At 36.3% G+C, this 22,868-nt stretch overlaps 1 protein-coding gene and 1 long non-coding RNA gene across 10 annotated transcripts in view; one reads left to right on the top strand and one right to left on the bottom strand.

Moving 5' to 3' along the window:
- ASXL2 (ASXL transcriptional regulator 2) overlaps positions 1-22,868 on the bottom strand; it is a 335,805-nt gene that overhangs the window by 28,611 nt on the left and 284,326 nt on the right. For 3 of the 4 annotated variants that reach the window (XM_072770814.1, XM_072770813.1, XM_072770812.1), the window contains 3 exons: positions 8,907-9,022; positions 5,267-5,396; positions 4,343-4,486 (listed from right to left, as the gene is read on the bottom strand). In XM_072770814.1, coding sequence (XP_072626915.1) covers positions 4,343-4,486; positions 5,267-5,396; positions 8,907-9,022 — 390 coding nt within the window. Of the gene's footprint in view, positions 1-4,342; positions 4,487-5,266; positions 5,397-8,906; positions 9,023-9,106; positions 9,206-22,868 lie in introns of all 4 variants that reach the window. The other variant, XM_072770815.1, reaches the window with a different exon arrangement.
- LOC140601621 (uncharacterized) overlaps positions 1-22,868 on the top strand; it is a 71,643-nt gene that overhangs the window by 44,901 nt on the left and 3,874 nt on the right. For 3 of the 6 annotated variants that reach the window (XR_012004620.1, XR_012004617.1, XR_012004616.1), the window contains 2 exons: positions 9,920-10,002; positions 16,681-16,781. This is a non-coding gene — a long non-coding RNA (uncharacterized lncRNA). Of the gene's footprint in view, positions 1-9,919; positions 10,003-13,951; positions 14,019-16,680; positions 16,782-22,868 lie in introns of those variants that run through there. The other 3 variants (XR_012004619.1, XR_012004621.1, XR_012004618.1) reach the window with 2 other exon arrangements.

Here is a 22,868-nt window from a genome sequence, read left to right as displayed (position 1 = left end):
TCCACCGACTAAGCCAGCCAGGTGCCCCACTAAAATTTAACTTAACTCCTTAAGTGAGACTGAGAAGTAGTTGTAAATTATATTGATGTATTCTTGATCAAATAGTGTCTGCGATATTTTTGTGTTCCTTACACTAACTGGCTCATTTCTAGAATTTAAAGTTTAAAAAAGTCCTCCAGTTTTGGTAAAGTTGGGATGCCTGGGTAGCTCAGCAGTTGAGCATCTGCCTTTGGCTCAGGGCGTGATCCTGGAGTCCTGGGATCGAGTTCCACATCGGGCTCCCTGCATGGAGCCTGATTCTCCCTCTGCCTGTGTCTCTGCCTCTCTCTCTGTGTCTCTTATGAATAAATAAAATCTTAAAAAAAAAATAAAGTTGACCTTTTTTCCCCTCAGTTTAGGTTGCTGTATTTTATCATATTATACTTGAAATGTGAGCTATGTTTTTTTTTCTGATTAAATCTGGGATGTAATATACTATTAATTTTTACTGAAGTTGTCTAAAACAAATTATATCAATGTAAACTAAAAAGATTTCATGTGAATTATCGAAATTTAGCTTTATCATTTGTTTTACATAAAATGTACAGCTTCTTCCATACATTTAAAAAATACTCTTTGGGGGATGCCTAGATGGCTCAGTTAAGTGTCCAACTCATGATTTTGGCTTAGGTCACAATCTCTTGGGTTGTGGGATTAAGCCTGGAGTTGGGCTTTGTACTCAGTGAGGAGTCTGCTGGAGATTCTCTCCCTCTGCCTCTCCCCCTACTTGTGCGTGCTCTCTCCCTCTCTCACAAATTTTTCAAAAAAATGCTCATTGTGGCATGTGCTGTAAAAATTCCCATCTTATTTCCGTTAATGCTTATTTGCATGACAAGATGAACCTGCATTTACTTCTTGGCCATTAAGTGAAACTTAAATGCATCATGCCTTCTTTCTTATGATTAATTTTTTCTAGTTTATAGTATGGAAGTTGGAAATTCTCAGTCCATAATTTCTCAATTTTTTACATTGACATCTCTACTGCAATTGAATGAAAACAGTAAAACTGTTTAAATGCATTTAAGTAGAATATAATCTCCATAAGGAAGAAACTTTGTTCAGTTCATCACATCTCTAGAAAACTGTGATTTGGCATATTAGTGTACCATTTACAAGTATTTATGTAATTTATGAATATTTTTAATATTTGGCAGTGGAATTAATAATCAAAGGATATGCTCAGTTTATTGCAGAATCGCCCCTAAGAAAAATGCACCATTTTACAGTCCACCCAGAATCAAACCAGACTTTACAAAGAGGCTGTCCGGTTGCTGGAATAAGGACAATAGGCAAAGAAGCTGGCATCCCCAGCAAGTTGTAAAATAGGTTCTTAACATTTCATTGCATATATTGTGCCTGATAATCTTTGAATTATTTCTCCTCCTGCCTTAACATCTCACTTAAATGTCTTCTTGGGGAGAACAAATTCGATAGGTTCTGCTTTTTGCAGGTGCCAGGAGACACCTAAGCTACAGCTCCTGCAGGACTGGAAATGCCTCTACATCTCTATAACATAGCATAATCTTCCAAGTGCAATATAATTAAAATTTAAATCAAACCCAGAAAGGCAACTGTTGGATTTCAAGAATTCCTTTTTCTTTAAAGGTTTATTATTTTTAAGTAATCTCTACACCCAACATGGGCCTGAATTCACAACCCCGAGATTAAGAGTTGCACTCTTCACTGAATGAACCAGCCAGGTCCCCCCAGATTTCAAGAATTCTGACTTGTTTTTTAATTTTATTATTATTTTTAAAAATTTATGTATTTTGGGGGGGGCACATGCACATGTGAGGGGGAGGGGTTAGAGAATCTCAAGAAGACTCCCTGCTGAGTGTGGAGCCTGACATGAGGTTCCATCTCATGACCCTGAAATCATGAGCTGAGCTTAAATCAAGAGTTGGATGCTGAAATGACTGAGCCATTCAGGTAGCTAGCTAGCTAGCTAGCTATCTTATCTATCTATCTATCTATCTATCTATCTATCTATCTATCTAAATTTATTCATGAGAGACACAGAGAGGCAGAGACATGGCAGAGGGAGAAGCAGACTCTTCGAGGTGCACCTGATGTGGGACTCGATCCCAGGACGCCAGGATCACAACCTGAGCTAAAGGCAGATGCTCAACTACTGGGCCACCCAGGTGTCCCTATTTATTTATTTTTAAAAAGATTTTATTCACCCATTTCAGAGAGAGAGAGAGAGCATGAGTTGTCAAAGAGGCAGATGGAGAGGGAAAGGCAGATTCCCAGCTGAGTAGGGAGCTCCACATGGGGCTTAATCCCAGGATTCTGGGATCATGACCCGAGCCGAAGGCAGATGCCTAACTAACTGAGCCACCAAGCCTCCCAACTATCATTTGTTTTTTTAATAAATAATTTTATAAAATCAAAAAACAAAAAATTAAGTCTGAAAATATTAATTCTGTTCTCATACTTAATAGTTTAGAAGGGTCTGGAATATAAATGGTCATAGAATAACTTTTCCTTTGAATTTTGTCAGCATCCCTGTACTACCCCTTCAGCTTCTATTCTGCTGCTGCTACGTTTACCATCTCAATTTTTACATCTTTGTATGTGAAGTATTTTCTTTCTCCTTGGTTGCTTTTTTGTAATATTTTCATTATCCTGGATGCTTTGAAATTTCAAAGAAACGTGCCTTGGAACAGGTTTCTTTTTATTCATGTTTCTTGACATCAATTATGTAGTTTCATCTTTGGAATCTGGGGCTTTCCATTCCCTGGAATTTTCTTGTATGATTTTTCTTATTATCTTATCCTCCCCTCCCCCCTTTTAATTTCTGTCCTTTCTAATGGTTCTACTATTTTAGACATCAGATATCCTAGATTGGTATTCCAGTTTTCTTACCTTCTCTCTACTTTTGAATCTCTCTTTTGACTTATGTTCAGAGATATTTCTTCACCTTTCAGTATTTTTTTTTTAAGATTTACTTATTCGTTTGAGTGAGTGAAAGAGAGCAAGAAAGCATGGGGTGTGGGGGATGGGGGGGAGAAGAAGAAACTCAAGCAGACTCTGCGGTGAACGTGGAGCTCAACGTGGACCTGATCCTACAACCCAAGATCACAACCTGGGCTGAAACGAAGCGCTAGACACTAAACCAACTATGCTACCCACCCAGGCACCCCACCTTTTAATATTTCTATTTTTTTAAATTTCAGCTACCTTATCTGTTAATACTCTCTTTATTTTTCAATTTTTAAAATAGTCTCTTTTATGGATGCAATATCATCTTTTATATCCTTCTGTGGATATTACAGTTTTTGATGTTATTTGTTTTAAATATTCCTGAATTGCCTGTTTTTTCTGAATCTGTATTTCAGATTCTGTGTCTCATAGTGGAGGTCTTCTTCAAAGATGATTGTGAATAATCACAATGAAAACAAAGGCATTAAAAAAGGCTGACTGGCAATTTAGGGTGCATAGGTGGGTCTTATAGACTGGTGAACTTCACAAAAGTATGACCCAGATGATTTCTATTTAGTATGAAATCTATAAATTTGCCTGCAGATTTTCTTCTGAGGTTGTTCACTGTTTTTAGGCACCAACCCACCCATCTCCTGCTGGAACATCAGTGGGCTGGAGGGAAGGAAGTAGTGGTGACAGGAACATGCCTTACTACTAACATTCTGGAAGTCAAGCAGAAGGATCACTGTTAGTCTTTATATTTTTCTTGTTTCCCTGATTTCAGTACATTGCCTCATTATCTGTCCTCAGCCACCACTGTTATCTCTGAGTTTGTAGTCTATATGGTTTTATCACCTCAAAATAAACCTACCTCCTGCTATGGTAAAGCATCAGACTGCTTCTTATTAACTTTCAAAAAAGGCTCTTCTTTTCAATCCTAGGCATCACCCTTCCCCACTGTGATACATGCTGTCTCCTATTCCTGAATCTTTCTGGTGTCTGCAGCCTTAGCTGGCTTATTATTGGTATCTGTTGCTAGGCTCGGTGAAAAATTCCATCTAGTCTTCATCTTTGAAAATCTCTTGACTGCTTGCCCATCTGTTGTCTCTTTATTTTCTTCACCCTTATGGATCTAATCTTTTGGATTTCCATATTCCCATCTTAGTGGGATTTCAGAAGGAACAGGCAAAAAGGGTCAATTTACTATGTTTAATTATGAGTCCTTCTACTTCTCTGTGCAAAGAAATAAGACATAAATAATGCTAGACAAAGCAGCCTATTGTCAGAAAAAGAACTAAACCACACAACAGCTGCTGAAATTCAAACACACAGTTGACAAATTAAGATGCGGAACCGAAGTTTTTGTAAATTAACTTACGTGTGTGGAGCCTGTCAGATCTCTGGAATGCCTTCTTCCCCAAGCCTAACAAGGGGTTTTCCACTTGAACTGAACAAGAATAGCTAGAGTTTGAGTTCTGAGGGCTACTTGACTGCCCATCAGATGGCTTTCCTTCCCATATTGCTAAGAGAAAAAATATATCAAAGACTGGTGACATTAGGGTTATAGACAGAAATCAATCAATCAAACACAAACTGAAAGGAGTTACATATGAGGAAATGTGACCCTGCAAATGTGTTTTGAGTCTGCAAAATCAGAATTAAAAAGTAAAATAAAATCCCTTCCTTCCCCCCAGCACATTATTTGCTTCTGGTGGTAAATCTCCTTCCTAACAAAATGCAAAGGTCTGCAGAACACCACTTAAATTTGGTAGGCCCATGTAATCAGCTAGCATCAAAATGAACTGTGTAATAAAATACAAACTCTGTATCTAATCTGGTTTTGATGAAAAATAAAACAAATAACAATAACAACAACCAGAATCCAAAGGACTGTGTTTATATCCAATGGAAATTCAAAGGTAGCCAATATTCTTAGGAAAATTTCCTATCTTTAAAGGAGAGACTGGTGAAGGTTAGTCTCAGTGTCTTGGCAACATCAGCTCTGTAAGGTCACTGATTAGAGGCTTCCAAATATTACTAGATTAGAAATCCTGGAAGTCAGGCATTGATTTCATTCTAACATGCAAATATCGCCAATTTATTTTTTCATAACTGCATGATGATTCTGCATAAATTTTCCCATTTATGCTGAATGGATTTATATCAATGATCTTGCAGTAACAGGCTATGTAAATAATCCGAGCAACTTAAAAATAAGTATATGGTATACAAACTGGAAAAATGGTATAAAAAAATACTAGAAAAAGAAACTTCCAATGGAAATACACCCAAGTCTGCTTACCAGGTTTGGCAGGTACAGAGTCACTGGCTGCTTTGACAGTCTTGAGAGAAAGAGGCTGGTTGGAGGAGATGGACATGCTTGGCCTGCATTGTTGTTGCTGCTGCTTCTTCTGCTGTTGCTGTTTTAGAGCCTATAAAAAGAAACTCTATAAGCAACAAAATAATTTTTTAGTAAAAACACAGTGAAGGACTGCTTTTTAAGTGGTGAGGAACATGCTGATCACCCAATTTCTTTGAAAGCTATCAAAGTAAACAAAACCCTAAATGAAACCAATTAAATGCAAGGCCAAAATGATACTTAAGAGTTTGAGTATTTTTTGGTAGTATTACTCCTGTATATAAATGTGAGAATTAGTCACGAACATTTTTAGAACTTAAAAATCACCAGTAATGCACAGACTTCTCGTAATTGTAGCAGCAGAAAATTAGAGGTTTTCAATCATTTCTGGAAATAAAATTCTAAGCCTTCAACCAAAAAAGAGACTCATTTGCATTAGCTCTATGTATAAATATAAATATTTAGCTTACATATATTTCAGAGGTGATACATGTGAACAATAGATGTTAAGTAATTACTTGATTCTGATCTCCTGTAAGAGCCAAAGACCAAATCCTCATAATTTATAGCAAAGCAGTAAATAGAAGGGAAGGAAGGTTGGAAAACATAGTATGATTTCTTCTGGCTATTTCAGCATATTTTTATTTCTATAATGTTTCTAGTTTGTAGAATACTCTAAACTATTTGGAATGAATTAGAAGACAGTTAACTAATTAAAAAAAAAATAGAAGAGAGTTAACTTCCTAGAGTTTAGTCATGAAAGTATATGAAGGCAACTTTTTAACTCAAGGTTTAAAAAAAAAAAGACACAGAAATTAAGAAAGTAAAGCTACATTTCAGGAAAACTTTGGAAACCTATGACCTTGCTAAATTGCCAGTTTAAGTTTTAACCTTTAGACCATCATGCAAAAAAGTGTGGGTTAACTGGCTACTTGGTTCCCATTACCTCTTCACACTCATCTCAGGCTATGTTACATAGGCAACGACTGATCTTGACCTAAGCTGCCAAAGGGAAAAACTAACTGAGTGAGTCAGGGATCTGGCTGGCTTACATTCACCTTCAACATTTATAAAAGCCAAGGCAGGAGTACAATGTATAAAAAATGTCAGTGTTGTTTACTGATTATAGCTTCTCTCTCATTCTCTGCAATCAGAACAGAAAATATTCATAGGCTTCCTGGGTGGCAGCCAGTGGGTCTTTCCTAGTCTCTCACAATATCCACATCATTCCAGGTTAATGCAAAATTTAATAGAACCATTTGATCTCATCTATTCCTGCTGTGAACATGTAAATTCAGATACATGATGGAAACAGAGTAGCTTATAGCCTAAGAACTGTACTCAGTTTTCTCCTCCCTAAGTAGCTTACAAACTCTGTTCCTATTCTATTTTAAAATGAAAAGAACAACAATAACAAAACCCTCATATTGTGATAAAGGATACCTTATTTTGAAGTAATTTTTCTCACCTAATACTATAAAAAGTATACAATGGAGGCAAGGTATTACTTTACATACCAACAACCTAATAAACGTATTTTTCCATACTGGTATTCTTTAAAGAAAATACATTTGACTCTTGGGATTACAGGAGTATAATACAGGAGTAGTAAACATGTCATGCATTTTCTAATAAGGTTTAGAAAAATACATGCCTTTTTTCCTGTGGAAAGAAGCATCACATACTTCTTAAAATCTTCTAAAGAATTTATAAAAAAACAACTGCTATGAGATTATCCAGACAGACAGCAATCAATGCTATCAAATTCCGAAGCTTTTAATAAAATCACTTTTGTTTTAAATACTTCCTTTAATACTTTAAGATCTACATAATTTTTAAAATTTCAATTATATAGATAATACACGATTACATCTTTACCATTTAATTCAAACATAAAGCTAAACCCTCTTGACCACTCAGTCTTGCCCCCTCGTCTTCAGAGATAACTACAGTCAATTTAATTTTCCTTACTGAGCTTTTCTTACACTGATGTATGTCTCTATTAAAAATACATTGTTTATCAGTGGTATCACGCTCTAAATGTTGTAATACAACTTAAATTTAGTGAATCAACATTATAGTGTGGTGATGCTTCCATGTCTATATATATAAAACAACCACATTACAAACTTTTAATCTTGTATCATTGTCCAGCATATAGATACACCATCATTTATGAAGGAATTCCCTGATATATATTTGGTTACTTGCAAGTTTTTGCTATTACAAGCATCAATACAAATATTTTTCTGTGTGTTTGTAATTGGTATGTATATCTGTATTTTTCTAACCTAAGTTCCAAAATGTTCAAATGCTTAGTCATGAGGTATGGGCATTTAAAATTTTAATGAAATTTTAATAGATATCACAAAATTTCTTTCCAAAGTAGCTATATGATAGTTTATATTTCACCAGCAACTACCAGAAGCCATTTTTCTACACACTTGCCAACATCTGATAAAGTTCTTTAGTTTATACGAATCTGAGGATAAAAGAAATCTGTTAATGTTCAGTTAATTAGTAGTGAGTTTATATTTACTGACCATTTGCATTTCAAAAAAAAATGTTCTTTGAAAAGCCCAATAACATAGACCAATGGCAAGTAGCCCTAGGGAAAGAGATACATTATAAATGAACAACAATGAGGAACAAAAAAGAAACATAAAAGAATGCTACTACAACTTTATGCAAATATTTTTAACAGTCAAGTGAAATGGACCATTTTCTAAGAGAAATACATATCCAAAATTAAGAAAAAACATTTTTCCAAAATTAGCTGAAAAAGCAGGAATCAAATGAGACCAGTAACAGATGAAACTGAAATGCTATGAAAACAATTCTATGATTGTTTTCCAAAAATCTAGAAAAATGCAGAGAGCTATCCAACTTTTTTTTTTTAAGATTTTATTTATTTATTCATGAGAGAGACACACACAGAGAGAGAGAGACCAGGCAGAGGGAGAAGCAGGTTCCATGCAGGGAGCCCGACGTGGGATGTGGGACTCGATCTCAGGTCTCCAGGATCACGCCCCGGCTAAAGGCGGCGCTAAACCGCTGAGCCACCCGGGCTGCCCCCAACTTTTTAATGCTAGAATCCTGATTCCAAAATTGTACAAGAATTGTACAAGAAAACAGCAAAATCCAAGCAAAAGAAAAATCTATCATATTTAAAAACATGTAACAAACATGTAGAATTTATTGCTGACAGCTAAGCATGCGTTACCCTAGAGTACCTAGCCTCGGAAGTCTGTGTGTTCGTAGATTTAAAGAGAAAAGCAACCTGACCCTCTCAATAAATGCTGAAGAAAACAAACCTGAAAAGTTCAACACCTATTCACAATTTAAAAACCTCTTAGCAAATTAGGAACAAATGAAGAGCTTTTAAACCATGATAAAAAAGACTAGCTACCACAAACCTATAACACAGAAGTCCATAAATTATTAAATCCGAATTGGAAAACTGCAAGAAATTTTTCCTCAAAATTAGGACCTTATGTCCTTTCAAGAAATTTCCAATGCCTTCCAGAATCACGAATTTTTAACATAGATTAGACTTTTGATAAACAGAGATGAGCATAATTACCTGCTTTAGTGCCTTCTTGCTGTGCTTCTGTGATGGAGAAATGACTTTACCTGCTGGAATGGTGGGTGACGGGCAGCCTGACTGGGGAGAGGATGGCTGTGACAGTCTAGACGATACTAGTAGGGGGAAAATGATAATAAAAAATGTGGTTATCAGAGTTGGTATCAAGCACCATTCCTTCCCCAATCATATGCTGCTACCTGTATTAAGAACTGTGACCAAACACTTTTGGGAAGGATCTTCTTTTTGGAGTTCTACTGCAAACAGCCTCCCTTTTCAGTTTATTTCCTCAGAAAGCTCTAGTGAAGGATGATAGGATGGGGAAGGGATGTGTGTTAGTATTCATTACTTTTCATTCTGTGATTTTTCAATAGATTGATTGAAGCAGGAAGCAGAATATAAACCATGAGTCATCAAATTAGATAAAACTCAGAGGAGATTCTAGAGCTTGTTGGACAGTATGTATGTTCTTAAGGTAGATCTAATGACAACATGATATTGTGAAAGAGCCCAGGACTGACTGAATGGGTCCCAGTTTTCCTTATCTTTAAAATGAAAGTAATAAGGCCATTCTACTTCAAAAACTCTACTGTAGCTTTAATTCTTATATTCCTTCAGCTCTTAAAATCAATAGTTTCAGGCCTGCCAATGTGAGAGGGTGCATTAGGATTTCTCCAATAGAAGCAACATACACTTGCATAGGGTGTAACCCCTCTCTACTTCATCACAAGTTGTTTTATATCTCATCAGAGCTTAGCCAAAGCTAAGATGTAAATGAGGGTTTTCTCTTCAGAAGCCTATATACCCTATTTTTTTATATACCTATTATAATAAAACAGCAACTAGATTTTTATGTTCTGTAAAGTTCAGTAGTGAATTACTCATGATAAAAGATAACCAAAATATGCTGATTCAGACCCCTTAATAATAGAAATAATAAAAAATAATAATCACTACTGCTAGGGATGACTCTGGAAGAGTACATGCTTACTAACACCTTCTCTTTTCCATAGTAACTGGACAAAAAGGCCTGGATAGCAAAATGGCATTTCATGGTATGGCTAAAGAGCTTGAAGATACCACATAAAGTATGCTGGTAGGTAGCTACTTGACATAAAAATGCAGAAGCATCATAGTTCATGGGAATACACAAGTTTGGGAAAACAGTTTTTCAACAGATTCTTGTATGTCCTAAGAAAGGAATACACAGTAGATAACATTTAAAGAGGACAACAGCAGACAAGAGTAAGATGATGACTGATCATACTTGGCATACCCGGCTTTCAACTCCAATCCTTATGATAAGGTTTATATATGGGAAAGAACTGACATGTGGTAAGCATGAAATTAAAAAAAAAAAAGTTTGTTGTGATTTATCATACAAACATAAAAGTTGGATAATTCCGGAGATAACTGAGCAACAGAAAGAAACCACATCCTCAGTCTACTTACATTGACCAATTTTTTTAAAATGACAGCTTTACAGAGATATGATTTATATAATATACAATTTACCTGAAGTGTAAAAATTTTAATAGCTTCGGTTAAAAGTTGTAAAACCACCACCAGAATCAATTTTCACCACCCGTCTAAAAGTCCTGTACTGGCTGGCTATCACCTCTCTTTCCCCTAACTATGGCCCTAGTGCTATGCAATTACTAATCTACTTTCTGCATCTGCCTATTCTAGACCTTTCACATAAATGGAATCATACAATATGTGCTCTTTCGTGACTGGCTTTTTTCACTGATCATGTTTTGAAGCTCGATCCATACTGAAGCATGTATCAATACTTCTTATCATCGAATAACAGGCCATTTCATGCATACACTGCATTTTGTTTATTCATTAACTGATGGACATTTGGGTTGTTTCCCCTTTTGGTCATTCTGAACAATGATATGAAGGTCATTCATTAGCATGATTTTGTATTGAGACATATATTTTCAATTCTCCTGGGTTCAGATCTTAAAGTGGAAGTTCTGGGTCTTATATCAACTCTATATTTAACTTTTTGAGGAACCGTCAAAATGTCTTCCAAACTGGCTATACCATTTTTACAATAGTACAGGAATGTGTGAGGGTTCCAATTCTTGTCAACAACTGTTATTTCCTGTCTTTTTTTTTTGACCAATGTTTTTAAAGGGACATAAAATAAATAGACTATTAACAAACATTTGACTGTTCATTTTCTTTTTAATGGTTTGCAGAAATCTGAAAACATACATTTCCTAACCCTCAAGCACTGCCTGACAATAAACAGAAAACAAACAAAATAATTCCATTAGACTATATAAGAATTCCATTTTGCAGCCTGAAAAAGAGACAATAAAGCTATCTGTAATTGCCAGGGCAAACTATTTGGACTGTTCCCCCTTAAGGCAAAAACCTTTTCTATCAAATGAAACATAAACATATCTCAAAGCCAGCTGAAATAAATCATGAAAATTTCAGGACCCACCAGTAGGGACTATCTCCCAGAATTGACTAAATACAGGTCTCAACTTCTATGAAACTTAAACTTTGTCCTAACTTTTAAATATTAAAGGCTTAAACACATGGTGAGAAACTTCTCTCTCATAATTACTTTTAGTGGCTACAATCTCTTCAGACACATTTTTATTAATAAGGGCAAACAAAAGTAACTATCTTGTATGCATCTAACAGCATGCTAGGATCATTTTTACAGCATTTCAAGTGGGTACAAGTCCTCTTTCTATTCCCATCCAAACTCCTCCAATTCTACCTTCAGAAATAACTAGATAATATGTTTGGGTTGGCACCTTACTGACATTTTTTCTATACACACAAGGAAATACAAAAATGTTTTATAAAGGACATATATTTATTTTTTTAAGGATTTACTTATCTGAGACAGAGAAAGAGAGAGAAGTACAAGCAGGGCTCAATCCAAGGACATATATTTATACATAAATTTCAAATATATACATTTTTCTGTATATTGTAATATTATCTAAATTTTACGTATCAGGAAATATAATTAGTTTGCAGAGGACTCAGACAGTAAGGGGCACAGCCAAGATCCAAACTCAGTATATTTTCAGAATGAGTGGGTACTTGTTGTGGGCTGAATGGTGGCCACCAAAAAGTTATGTCCTAATCCCCAGAATCTGTGCATGTTACATTATTTGGAAAGAGTCCAGATGTAATTAAGGCTCTTGAGATGAGATCTTCTTGGATTATCTCAGTGTCCTAAATCCAGTGACACAGAGGACAGAAAGAAAAGAAGGTGAGGTGAAGACAGGCAGAGATTGCGTGATATGGCCACAAGGCAACTCAGTCAGCAACCAGAAGCTAAAGAATACAAGAACCAGAGTTCTCCCCTAGAGCCTCTGTAGAAGTGTATCCCTGCTAACACCCTGATTTGACTTCTGGCCTCCAGAACATGAGAAAATAAATTTTTGTTGTTTTAAGGCACCTCGTTTGCTGTAATTTGTTATAGCAGTTTCAAAAAACTAATAGTATGTAAAACTGATTTTAAACTGTCACTATGAACCTACAGATGTTTATGTATTTGAAATGTTTAAGTCAAAAACAATCATCACAAATTTGGCACTCAAACTGGGTCCCCCTCTTGGGTTGGTGGGAGAGCTTTCAAGTTGTAAACCATCTCTGGGACATGGCCTCAGCAGTATCTAGCTGCTTCCTCTCTACCTGCCACAGAGTCTCATGCAACCTTGCATATTTTTTTGCCCTAGTTGGATCAGCCACTTCTCCAAGGACCCTGGAGACCCATTTAATCGGAAATGTTATTAAAAACCATAAAAAAATAAAAATAAAAAAATAAAAAAATAAAAACCATGTGCTCGGGGCAGCCCCGGTGGCTCAGCGGTTTAGCGCCACCTGCAGCCCAGGGCCTGATCCGGGAGACCCAGGATTGAGTCCCACATCGGGCCCCCGGCATGGAGCCTGCTTCTCCCTCTGCCTGTGTCTCTGCCTCTGTGTGTGTGTGTGTGTGTGTGTGTGTGTGTGTCTCTCATGAGTAAATAAATAAAATCTTTAAAAAAAAATTAAAAAAAATTAAATAAACTTAAAAAAAAACGTGCTGCACGATACGGGGTGCTCACTGTTATGGGGTTATCACTGGTTCTAGGACTTTTCAATAATTAGAACAAGAAAGGTCCCTTTTTTTATAAAGAGAAAAATAAGTTCATGCATAGATGCCAAATTCGAATTTAAGATGACAGGACTGTCACTTAACTTTTCTGATTCTATAATTCTATCACTTCTCTTCTCCCCTGATAATCCTGCTTCCTAATAACATTACTGTAATTATTAATTTGCTTTCTACTATAGATCTAATTTCAAAGAAAGTATACCTATATAATTCCTGAAAATGAGACTACTAAATGTAGTTTAAGGATTTCTTGGTGTCTGATCTCCTATAACTAAGATATATCCCTAGAAACTTACTTATGTCATTATGCCACAAATTTGACATACACTCGAGTTTGCTTTGTTTTGTTATTTCTAGAAAGTATATTTTAAAAACTTGTTTTAATTATGTAAAGTGATAAAACAACTTACTTCCATATGAATCTAGCTCCCTCCATTGTTGAGACCCCTTTATTACTTCTCTTCCCATTTAAGAAATCATTTATATTAATTTGCATCCTTCCATTGTTTTTTTACCTATATTTTTGTTTTGGTGAAACATAGTATAGACATTTTATTTTTTTTTATTTTTTATTTTTTTTTAGTATAGGCCTTTTAATACTTGTACTCATTTCTTTTTTTTTTTTTTTTAAGATTTTATTTATTTATTCATGAGAGACACAGAGAGGCAGAGACATAGGTAAAGAGAGAAGCAGGCTCCCTGTAGGGAGCATGATACGGGACTCAATCCCAGGACTCCGGAACAAAGACACAAGCCAAAGGCAGACACTCAACCACTGAGCCATCCAGGCATTCATTTTACTCATTTAAGTAAAAAATCAACCACCATAAATTGTCCAGAATATTGATTTTTTAACTTAATATGTTCTGGGGAACATTCTAGAACAGAATACAGAGATCTTCCACATTCCTTTTAATAGATGCACAGAACTCCACTGAGCAGATGTACTATAATCTCTTCAACCAGACTGATGAGTATGTTGTTTCTTTCTGGTCTTTTGCTCTTATTACTACAAGGTTTAACCAGTGGTTCTTAAAATCACATGAGACACTATTATATACTAACCAAAGTCTAAAATTTTAAAGACTGACAATTAGTGAGCATGAGAAATAGCTGGAACTCTCATACATTATTGGTGGGAGTATAAATTGGCACAACCAGTCTGGAAAACTGTCTGGTAGTATACACTACAGTTAATTTTGCTCCCAAGTACATACCCAGAAAAAAATGAGTACAAAAACAAAAACAAAAAAGCCCAGACATAAAAAAAAAATTCACAATAGGCAAAAAAAAAAAAAACAAACTAGAAATAGCCTAATGTTCATCAATGCAAAAATGGATAAGTAAAGGTACTAGGGAATAGTTACAGAATACTATACAATTTCAAGAATCTGATGAATACACGCAAAAATATGGATGAAGACTTATAAAATTATTCAAGGAAAAAAAAAACATGATTTAAGTTTAAAAAGTTTCTGGTTCTGTTCCAGACATGTCTTATCTATACTATCAGAAATTATTATAGTGGTTACTTTGAGGCAATGGTTATTACCAGAAGGGAGCACAGAGAGGGCTCCTGGGATATTGACAATATTTTGTTCTTCGTTGTTTTTTTTTAATATATATTTTTAAGCTTTTTTATTTTTATTTTTTTCCTTATTCATGAGAGACACAGAAAGAGAGGCAGAGGGAGGAGGAGTAGGCTCCATACAAGAAGCCCAATGTGGAACTCGGTCCCGGGAATCTGGGATCACTCCCTGAGCCAAAGGCAGACACTCAACTGCTGAGCCACCCAGGCACCCCAGTGTTTTGTTCTTTGATCTGAATGCTGGTTCATGATGCGGTTCCATTTGTGAAAATTCCACAAGCTGTATACTTACAATATGTATACATTTTTCCTGAATATATAACTTAATCAAAATTTTAAACAGACAAAACTGATCTATGTTGACAGAAGAAGGGACAACCATCTACTTCTGAGGAAGGATGGGCAGTGACCGAGAAGCTGGCATAATGTCTCTGCAGTGCTAGCTAATAAAGATCATTATGGTTCACTGTTTACTCAAGAAGGTGGTTATTTTCTAATCTCAATTCAAAAAAGGGGGAGACATGATCATTTTATGTTTTTCCTTCTTTAAAACAGAATGAAAGATTTTTCCTCCTTTCTTATTAAAGAAACACAGCATTCCCAAAGTTTATAAGATTGACAAATCATCTAAACCACTGCTATTCAAATATAGTCCAAAGCCTGGCCTGCTATTAGATAAATACAAAAGTGAGAGCATTTAGATATTTTCATAGAAAACTGACACTGCTGGGCCATTTTATTGTATTTTATGTGTCAGTCCACAATGGATAGAGAAGGGGAGAGAACAGTCCTTTGTGATGAAAAGTTTAAGAATAAACCAGCTAGCTGAGGAGGGGAAGATGTAGGGTAGGGGGTGTGTGGGAAGGGCATGGGAATAGTGTCCACAGAATTACAAAGTAAGGAACTAAGATTTACCAGGGCTACATTTTTAAAAAGATAAAGATATGAAGAATAGGACATTGAAAAATGAATATTAAGGCTGTATTTTAACTTCATCAAGCCCATTTATAATCCTTTTTTTAAAAGATTGATTTAAAAAATAATAAAATAAAATAAAAGATTAATTGATTGATTGATTGATGACACAGGGAGAGAGGCAGAGACCTAAGCAGAGAGGGAAGTAGACTCCCTCTGGGGCGCCTGATGTTGTCTTGATCCCAAGATCCGGGGTCATGACCTGAGCCAAAGGCACCCTTAACCACTGAGCCACCCAGGTGCCCTACAATCTTTTTTTAAAAACAAAGTATGTTTATTTCTTGGTAGGTAGTATGTGTGCTGCAAGAAATTTCGGTTTACAAATTCATGTGCAATATACATTATACTTCTTTGTTCGCAAATCAACACAAAGCAGTGGGAAATCAAACCTTTGTTATGATTTTTTTGCCTTCCCTCCATTGAATGTTTCCTGGGTTTCATAGACCACTGATTAGTGCTGGCACCCACACAGTGTTGACCCACAAAATCCCACAAGGACTAAGACATTGTTTATAATCCTATCTTACGAATCGGCACTTTGAGAAAAATAATCTCTCGCACTTCTGTACTATTGGTTTTACTTTTTACTTCAAATAAAACCAATTAATGTCACCAATTAATCTAATCCTGTATTAAGGAAATCTATTACCCAAAACAAATGATTTTTAACAGTGAAATGGAAATGAATTCTTTTAACCTATATACTAGTGATTAGAAATAAATTGAACTACCATAAACACAGAGGTTGCTTTTGGGCAACAGACTTGAGCAATGGACTGTAGAACAAGGCAAAAGGCCTGGGGGTGGGGGACTGGCTGAATAGACTGGCCCATCAGAGGACCCACTTCAAAATATCTATATGCCCTAACTGACCAATGGGCTACTTACAACCAGGCATAGTTACCCAAAAGAGGGAAGATTCCATACATCCTTATATCTCTTAACCGCACCCCCACTCTTTTAAAAACAGCCCTCACCCACCACCTCATGCAGATAGTCTCTTCTTTGCTGTCCTGCCTGCTGCTCCCTTGCAGTGTATTCAATAAACTTCTATCTCCTTTGTTCTGCCTCAGGTGAATTCTTCTGACTACCAGCACCACCAGCTTCCACCTGGATTGTCACTCCACATTTGGGGGCCCCCATCCAATTAGGAGAAATATCACAATAAATAACAGTAAGTAAAAAAAACAAATCAAAATTAACATATTTAGAGGTGCCTGGGTGGCTCAGTCATTTAAGAGTCTGCCTTTGGCTTGGGTCATGATCCCAGGTTCCTGGGATTGAGCCCCGGGTGGGGCAACCTTCTCAGCGGGGAGCCTGGCGGCTTCTCCCTCTTCCTCTGCCACTCCCCCTAATGTGCACTCCCACTCTCTCTCTCTCTGGTAAATAAATTTTAAAAAATATTTTTAAAGAACCAAAAACGAGCATATATAATGAACTGGAATTTATTTTTTTAAGATTCTATTTATTCATTTGACATAGAGAGTAAAAGTACACACAAGCAGGGGGAGTAGTAGGCAGAAAGAGAGGGAGAAGCAGAAGCAGGTTCCCCCCTGAGTAAGGAACCTGATGCTGGGCTCCATCCCAGGACTCTGGGACATAAACTGAGCCAAAGGCAGATGCTTAATCATCTGAGCTACCCATATGCCCAGTGAACTGGAATTTATTTATTTTATTTTTTATTTTTAAAAGATTTTTATTTATTTATTCATGAGAGATACAGAGAGAGGCAGAGACACAGAGGGAGAAGCAGGCTCCATGCAAGGAGCCCTATGCGGGACTCAATCCTGGGACTCCAGGATCACCCCCTGAGCCGAAGGCAAATGCCCAACCGCTGAGCCACCCAGGCATCCCTGAACTGGAATTTAAATAAAAACTTGAAAGAGGGCAGCCCAGGTGGCTCAGTGGTTTAGCGCCGCCTTTGGCCAGGGGCTGCTCCTGGGGTTCCAGGATCGAGTCCCACGTCGGGCTCCCTGCATGGGAGCCTGCTTCTCCCTCTGCCTGTGTCTCTGCCTCTCTCTCTCTTTCTCTGTGTCTCTCATGAATAAATAAATAAAATCTTTAAAAAATAATAATAAAAAACTTGAAAGACAAAAATAAAATAAAAATTTTTAATTTTATTTTTTAAAAAAGCTAATGTATTAACTTAGATTTTTTTTTTTTTAAGATTTTATTTATTCATTCATGAGAGACACAGAAAGAGAGGCAGAGACACAGGCAAGAGGGAGGAGAATCAGGCTCCATGCAGGGAGCCTGATGTGGGACTCGATCCCAGAAACCTGATCATGCCTGAGCCAAAGGCAGACACTCAATTGCTGAGCCACCCAGGTGTCCCTATTAACTCAGATCTTAAGTGGACAAGAGGATGAAACCAACAGCAAAAATTCTATAAACAAAGATTTTGTTTCTCTTGGTACATGGCTATGAAAATTTGAAAGAGTCTGCCGGGTTGCTATTCTCTGATCCATACATACTACATTTCTTTCTTTTTTTTTTCTTTTAAAGATTTTATTTATTTATTAATGAGAGACAGAGAGGTAGAGACACAGGCAGAGGGAGGAGCAGGCTCCTTGAAGGGAGCCTGATGCAGGACTCAATTCTGGGACTCCAGGACCACACCCTGAGCCAGAGACAGACGCTCAACCACTGAGCCACCCAGGCATCTCCATACTACATTTCTTAATTCTCCTAAGAGATTACTTTATGCACACCAACACCCTATAAATAATGGAGACTAACACTAAAAATTAACAGTCTGATCTCTACTTCTTTCTCTTTTTTTCTCTCTACAAAGCTTTTCCATCCACTTATCTTCATATGACCTTCTGAAACACGCTTCTACCTTCCTGTCTTTATAAATGTTTTCTTTCCATGATACATCCTGTCTTCCTTGGAGATTATACTCCCAATATATTCTATAGCTCAGGACACTTGGGTGGCTCAGTGGTGTCTCTGCCTGTATCTCTGTCTCTGTCTCTGTCTCTCTCTGTCTCTCATGAAAAAAATAAATAAAATCTTTAAAAAAAAAATTCTATAGCAGGTAAAGTTAACAATTCTCTAATGCTGCTATAACATGACACATATAAACACTTGTTATTAAAGTCATTTGCTAACTATCTGCTTCTTTTTCTATACTTCTAGATATGGATGGGGCCTGCACCTTATTTAAATTGGTTGCCCCAAATACCTAGCAAATAGTATATAGCACTGGAAAAAGAAAGTGTGGCAAGCAGTCTAGAAATATTTCTTTGGTTCTGTAAATAAACTAACCGCCTAAATAATACTGCTTCTCAGGATTATATCCTGATCTACTGGTCTTCAAATATGGACTGCTCAATGCTTAAAAGCTCTCTTTATTTAGGAACGTATATAGTATCTGATTAGAAACAAAAATGCTTGTTTTCATATAAATACATAGACCTAATAAAATATTAACAAATTCTTTTTTATTAAATATTAACAAATTCTAATCAAAAGATCAAGTTACTTACTATTTGATTTAAAAAGCAAAACAAAAACCCAGCAGCCTAGTAAAGAAATGAGTTTTTAAGCTTACAATTATTTTCTGAAAAATATCTAAAACAAATTTTAGAACTTGAGGCTTGAACTTATGACCCTAAGATCAAGACCTGAACTGAGATCAAGAGTCAGAGGCTTAATCAACTGAGCCACCCAGGGCCCCTAGAACTTGAGGCACTTAAAGCCAGTTTTATATAGTTTACTGAAGTAGTTTCAGGTTGCTGAACAATTAGTATTACCCACTGAGTATACATTCAGAAGGAACTACTTTTCAGATATATTACAGCACTGAGAATTTTCCATTTCAATGGATGACTATTACACTGAACAAGGTCAAAAGGATAGATTATCCATCTTAGATGTCTTTGAAGACTTTAGTAATTCTTGACTGAATATTTTATGTTTCCTGAAGATATTCAATGAGTCCCTCTAAAGTATTAGAGATACTACCAGAAATAATGAAGCAGTAACATCAAAATTGAAGCTTAGTTTTTTTCTATAGTTGAAGAATTAATAGCTGAAAGACTGATTAACAATTGAAGTATCAAAAATTGTTCTAATCTTCACAAATAGTAATCCTCTTAAAGGAGAGTTTTTATTTTCACCATAGTCTGTCTTTTGAGGAATTTCATTTCCAAGAGTTAACCGACTGTTTTAGTTTTTAAGTACCTTCTTCCAACACCAAGTGCAGGTTGCCACTACTGATGAATATTCAAACAATCTCCTAATCAAAGATGGAGAGGCCATACCTGGACACCTTTTCTTGCTTCTGGATAACCTACCTATCCAAGTACTAATAGTGGAGACATCTTTAACACATGACAGAGCTAAAACCTCTGACCCAGCCACCAACCAACCACACCACAGAACAAAGACAGCATCTCTCTGAAAGATCTCTCTCCACAAAAGTTAACTTTGTCAAAGGAGCTGTTCTCCCCAGGATACTTTTTAAATGAGACATTTCTATATATAGTCATCCCCATTCAGTAAACTTGTATCTAGAAATGATATTAGAGGGCAGGCAGGTCTTTGGTATTTGAAAGAACTCCAAACATAGTAGTTATCAAATTCCTGATTTAAAGTAGTTTTGAACAAGCAAATAAATTAACATTCGATCATGCCCCAGGAAAGAACTAGTAATTCCTTGTAAGTAAAAAGGTATATTTTACATAATTAATATTTTTCTTAAGATACTTAAAAAGCAGGCCAAAATTTAACAAAACTTCTCTATCAGAAGATAAAAAAATAATCCTCCTTCTATCATTGCTTCATGCAGCAATATTTATATTTTATCTTGGGGAAAAGGCAGAGACTTTGCTTAGCTATGGTCCTACAAAAAAAGCAACAGAAAAAGTTGATTTTAATCTTTTTTTCTGGATTTATTTCACCTTACCTTGACTTGGAATTCCATAAAGCTCTTCTCTGAACATTGTTTCCTGTCTGACAATTAGGAACCAAAACTGTGAACTTCTAAGTTCTTCCACTTTATGGAAGAACTTGGAAATCAATAAACTAGTTTTGATATTGGACTGAATTTCAAAGTTCTGTTCTCTGTTTCTATTTGGCTGAAAGGTATACCTATTATCAAGAGAGTTTCTATCGATTTTCAACTAGAAGTATCAGTTTTGCTGTCAGAGCTCTTTATTTTTGTACATAAAAGGAAGTGGGTTTTGATACTATCTCAATGTTCTTCCTGTCTTACAAAGCTTTTGAAATAAGTGATGTCAGATTGAGAGTAAAAGCCCTAAATAAGAAAAAGGAATAAGCACAATTACTTTGCTTTACCTTTATTAATAACTATAACTGATTTAGAACTGCCCTGTTGCCCTATCACTGCTACCTACAAATTTTCCACGTCAATTTACACTGGGCTACGAAAACATTCACAGATTATGTAACATATACCTAAAAATTTATGTATCTATGCCAAATACCTATGTATGACCCATGAACGAGAGAAGCACATTCTATTAGAAACTAAATCATTCTTCATTGAGGGTAGCTCAGCAAAGGGTAAACATGAATCCCGTATGACATCATTTGCACCTTTCCCTTTCCCTTCCAAACAGCATATATAGCCTGTCCTCAGTTTAATAAACTACGTATCATCAGAAAAGATCTTTATAGAACATCTCATCTTAATGTAAATGGAGGGTAAATATTCAATAATGTGATAATTTCTAGAAGAGGAATGAGTACAAAGGCATGACAGAATAGTTTATCTGGACCACAATTCCGAATTTGCTCTTACTTTGCTGTTAAATATCTTCTATTATGGGCAGCCCAGGTGGCTCAGCGGTTTAGCACCGCCTTCAGCCCAGGGCATGATCCCGGAGACCCAGGATCGAGTACCACATTAGGCTCCCTGCATGGAGCCTGCTTCTCCCTCTGCCTGTGTCTCTGCCTCTCTCTCTATCTCTGTCTCCTATGAATAAATAAATAAAATCTTTTTAAAAAAAATCTATTAACCTACTGACAATGCGATTCTACTGTTAGTTCTTAGATCTTCCTGTATCACAGTACATTCACCTTAATTTCTCAGAGATTGCCTTTAACAAACATGTAACTTTAACAAACACATAACAAACAGCTACTACAGCATATATGGCTACTGAAAAGTGAAAAGGAATGACCCCAAGACCATGATTCTGTTCCCAAATTTGCTAGTCTGGCCTACTTAGTTACTGATTTCCCTGTTTCTAGCCACATCTTGTTGGAAATTATGAATCTTGCTGTTTCTCTTGCTTGATGATTTGGCTTGGTTCCTAATCTTAGATCAACAACTTCCAGAATTAAAAGTTTAAACTAGGTGGGGCACTTGGGTGGTGCAGTTGGTTAAGCATCTGACTCTTGGTTTCAGCTCAGGTCATGATCTCAGGGCTGTGAGATCAAGCCCTGTGACTAGCTCCATGCCCAGTGTAAAGCTGGCTTGGGATCCCTCTGCCTCTCCTGTTTGTGGGCTCTCTCTCTCTAAAATAAATAATAAATAGGGGTCCCTGGGTGACGCAGTGGTTTGGCGCCTGCCTTTGGCCCAGGGCGCGATCCTGGAGACCCGGGATCGAATCCCACATCGGGCTCTCGGTGCATGGAGCCTGCTTCTCCCTCTGCCTGTGTCTCTGCCTCTCTCTCTCTCTCTCTCTCTCTCTCACTGTGTGCCTATTATAAATAAATAAATAAATAAATAAATAAATAAATAAATAAATAAATAAATAAATATAAAAAATAAAAATAAAAAATAAAAAATAAAAAATTAAATAAATAAAAATAAATCTTTAAAAAGAAAGAAAGTTTAAACCACAGACAAGCAGGAAAGATAGAGGTCTTAACACTTTTGGCTCCATTCTTCCAAAAAACATCCTTAGTGGACTCTGAGGAATGTAGGGCCTGGACCACACCTCCTTTCAATCATCACTATTGATTTTAATATATGTATATCTCTCAAGAATACTGGTCACAGGTACTAACTTTATCTTGACTTTATTCTATTTGTTCCTAACACCTGAGGTCTGGGTTACTCTCCAAGTAATTGTGATCTTAAAACTAAAATCCTCTTATAAAATTTGCCCAAACTGCATGTGTGGTAGCTTTACCAGAGAACACAAATGATGTCACCAATTATCTTAGTTCCCTCCAGGAGTAGCACACACACGAATGCAGGAATGGTAATGAATCAGACTATTTTTCTGATACAGTTCCACATCAATAATTCCAAAGGCACTTAAATTAATGAATCAAGTATTCT

The sequence above is a fragment of the Canis lupus genome, chromosome 12 (genome assembly GCF_048164855.1).
Source record: "Canis lupus baileyi chromosome 12, mCanLup2.hap1, whole genome shotgun sequence".
NCBI lineage: Eukaryota > Metazoa > Chordata > Mammalia > Carnivora > Canidae > Canis > Canis lupus.
Note: the sequence above shows the minus strand (reverse complement) of the source record. Positions and strands in the feature narration are given on the sequence as shown.